Source organism: Salmo trutta, chromosome 32 (assembly GCF_901001165.1).
Source record: "Salmo trutta chromosome 32, fSalTru1.1, whole genome shotgun sequence".
Taxonomy (NCBI): Eukaryota; Metazoa; Chordata; class Actinopteri; order Salmoniformes; family Salmonidae; genus Salmo; species Salmo trutta.
Window position 1 is genome coordinate 16,422,052 of NC_042988.1, and position 2,735 is coordinate 16,424,786.

The 2,735-nt window shown below is 46.2% G+C and overlaps 1 protein-coding gene across 2 annotated transcripts in view; it reads right to left on the bottom strand.

Annotated features, from left to right (window-relative positions):
* Positions 1-1,635: 1,635 nt before the first annotated feature.
* Positions 1,636-2,735, bottom strand: part of LOC115171251 (noelin-2) — a 33,502-nt gene continuing 32,402 nt past the window's right edge. For both annotated transcript variants that reach the window (XM_029727880.1, XM_029727881.1), the window contains exon 6: positions 1,636-2,735. This exon is cut by the window's right edge and continues 84 nt beyond it. In XM_029727880.1, the coding sequence (XP_029583740.1) occupies positions 2,145-2,735 (591 nt within the window). In that variant the 3' untranslated portion in view covers positions 1,636-2,144.

A 2,735-nucleotide genomic window follows, 5' to 3' on the forward strand; every position in this document is an offset into this window, starting at 1 on the left:
CTTTTTTCCCCCACTGTATATATTAGAATTTCCTTTGGGTGGATATGATTGTTTAGGAGGATGTTAGATAGAAATGATAATGTTAAGGTTTTGGAAATACATGTGTCACAGGAGGCTGTTGAGGGGAGGACGGCTCATAATAGTGTAAATGGAATGGTATCAAACACATGGAAAGTTGTATTACCTTTCCATTATTCCGTTCCAGCCGTTACTATGAGCCCGTCCTCCCCAATTAAGGTGCCACCAGCCTCCTGTGGTGTGTGTTAATATAGCTCTACTGTATGAGTGTGTGTATGCATATTTAAAATGGGCAACTGTTTAGATCCCAAACTCATTTCACGCACGATTATTTCCTCCGTTTCATCACAGCTCAACTCAAATGGATGACCAATTAGACCTTGTCATGAAACACAGCCTCTCTTACTGGACTGTCCGTCAGGGGGTGCATCCAAAATGGCACCCTATTGCCTATAAAGTACACTACATTGGACCAGAGCTCTATGGGGTGCACTTTATAGGGAACAGTGTGCCATTTCAAGCGCAGCTGGGAGTAACCATACCGTAATAAAAGTTTTTTTCTTTCTTTACATGAATTTTTCTAAGAGACCAATACTCTGTGGGAGATACGGCCTGTGTTATTCTCCATGCTGAATTAGATTGATTTGTGTCTACAGGAAGTCTCAAAGGAAAGCCATTGAGACACGTCCTTTGTGTTTTGTGTTCATCGTCTGAGTTTTCGTATTGTCCTGCATTCCCATACGTCCTTCTGCTAGTGAAATGTCAGCCTTGCTCTGTCTGTGAACTCATCAGGGTCCTGGACAGCATGAAGGCTGACCGATACAAAGGTCACCTCCAGAGAATCAGATCACCATGGTAACCCAGGGCTACCCCCCACCACCTCATCCTGTTTTATTCTCCTGGGTCTCTTCTAAAAAATGATCTGATCTCGTCTCAACCTGTATAAATGAATAAAATGAAAGGAAAATTGTCTCTATCCAAACTCCTCTGCCTTTCAGAGATAAACCTGAAATGCCAAGGGGGTTTTTAGAATATTTTGTTGGTAGTTTTGTTTTATGTGTCATTGAATAAACAGGAACACAGTGAAAAGGTCACTGTTTATGCAGGTGGTGTCATACTGAGTGTGCACTCTGTTTGTCTATTGTAGTGCAGTGGGGGCTGGAGAAGAGCTACGCACTTTTAAAGAGATGGAGAGAGCCAAACGCAAACAACAACAGTTGGCGTCAGTGTTGCCTGGGGGCTCAGTTCTCTGCCTCAATGCTAATGTTGTCACATTTATCTTTATCATTTTCATATCTCTCTCTCGCTCTCACACTCTCCAATCCCTTCACACCTCTTTCCTTTCCCTCCATACTGTTTATGACCACTCTTGTTCTTTCACAGACAGATCACCTTGGAAACAACAACATTGTGTCTGTGTTGAAACTTTGAGATCTTCAGGTAGTGAGAGCTCAAGATGGACATGTTATTTTGAGTGTTGTTTCTTCAGTCCCATTAGGATGATTATTGAAGGAAATTGAGCTTTCAAAATGATTAAAAAAAGCTATTTCAGCCCTCAAAGAGAATAATGGTGGACGTACTCTACTCAAGAGGCGGGAGCCACAATAAAGGACAACGTTTTAAATGGTAAAGGTTGATATTTATTTCTCATCACAAATAAAAAGAACCATGCTTACTCATCACAGAAAAGAAAATCAGAAAGTCTCGCCCAGTCTGTATATATTTACTGACCTTGCTGTCGGACTGTATTTTTTCTGAATGAATAACAGCAGTCTATGAAGAAGATTGAAATGCTTTAAAAAAGTCCAAGCCTCCTTCCGTCCATCTGTCTGCACCCCCGCCGCCCCCCCCCCCTCTGCTGCTGGGTTAGCCTGGTCCCAGATCTGTGCTATCTTTCCAACACATATGGTCAATGTCACACTAGGAGTTGTCAAGACAGCACAACAGACCCGAGACCAGGCTAGCTCTGGGTGTCTCTGGAGGCTTGTGAACGGAGGACGGCTCATTGTAATGACTGGAATGGAATCAATGGAAGGCTTGTTTGATATCGTTCCATTCATTCCATTCCGACCATTACAATAGGCCCGTCCTCCGATGTAAAATCACACCAGCCACCCCTGGTGTCTCTAGTCCCCAGCAGTCTTAATGACCTGGAACAGAGTGACGTTGTAGAGCACCTGGTGTCCATTGTTCCAGGTGTACAGCACCCTTTCCCTGGGGTTATAGTCCATCATGGAGATGTGGGAGTACTGGTTGTGGAAGGGGATGTCTGTGTACTCGTAGCTAGAGGAGTTGGTGTAGTAGGCGAAGTAGATCTTAGCCCCGGCCAGGTGGGAGTTGGTGACGTACAGTGTGCTACAGATCATGAAAGACTCTCCGGCGCTGCGCTTGGGGAACCCTGTGTCCCACGTCTGCAGCACCTCCAGGCTCTGCGGCTCCAGGCGGCTGATGACGATGTTGCCGGCGTTGGGGATGGTGGTGTAGACGGCCCACAGGCCGTTCTCGTCTGCCATCAGGTCGATGTCCGAGGAGCCTCCCCAGGAGTAGGGGAAGGTGTTGTTGTAGCCGGCCCCACTGAGACTGCGCTGCACCAGAACACTGCGGGACCTGAAGTGGTACTTGATGATGATGTTGCTCTGGTATTTGTTGTAGTACAGAGAGCCGTTGTAGACCACGTGGCCGGTCCCCGCCCAGGGGTGGGGCAGCAGGTGCTGAAC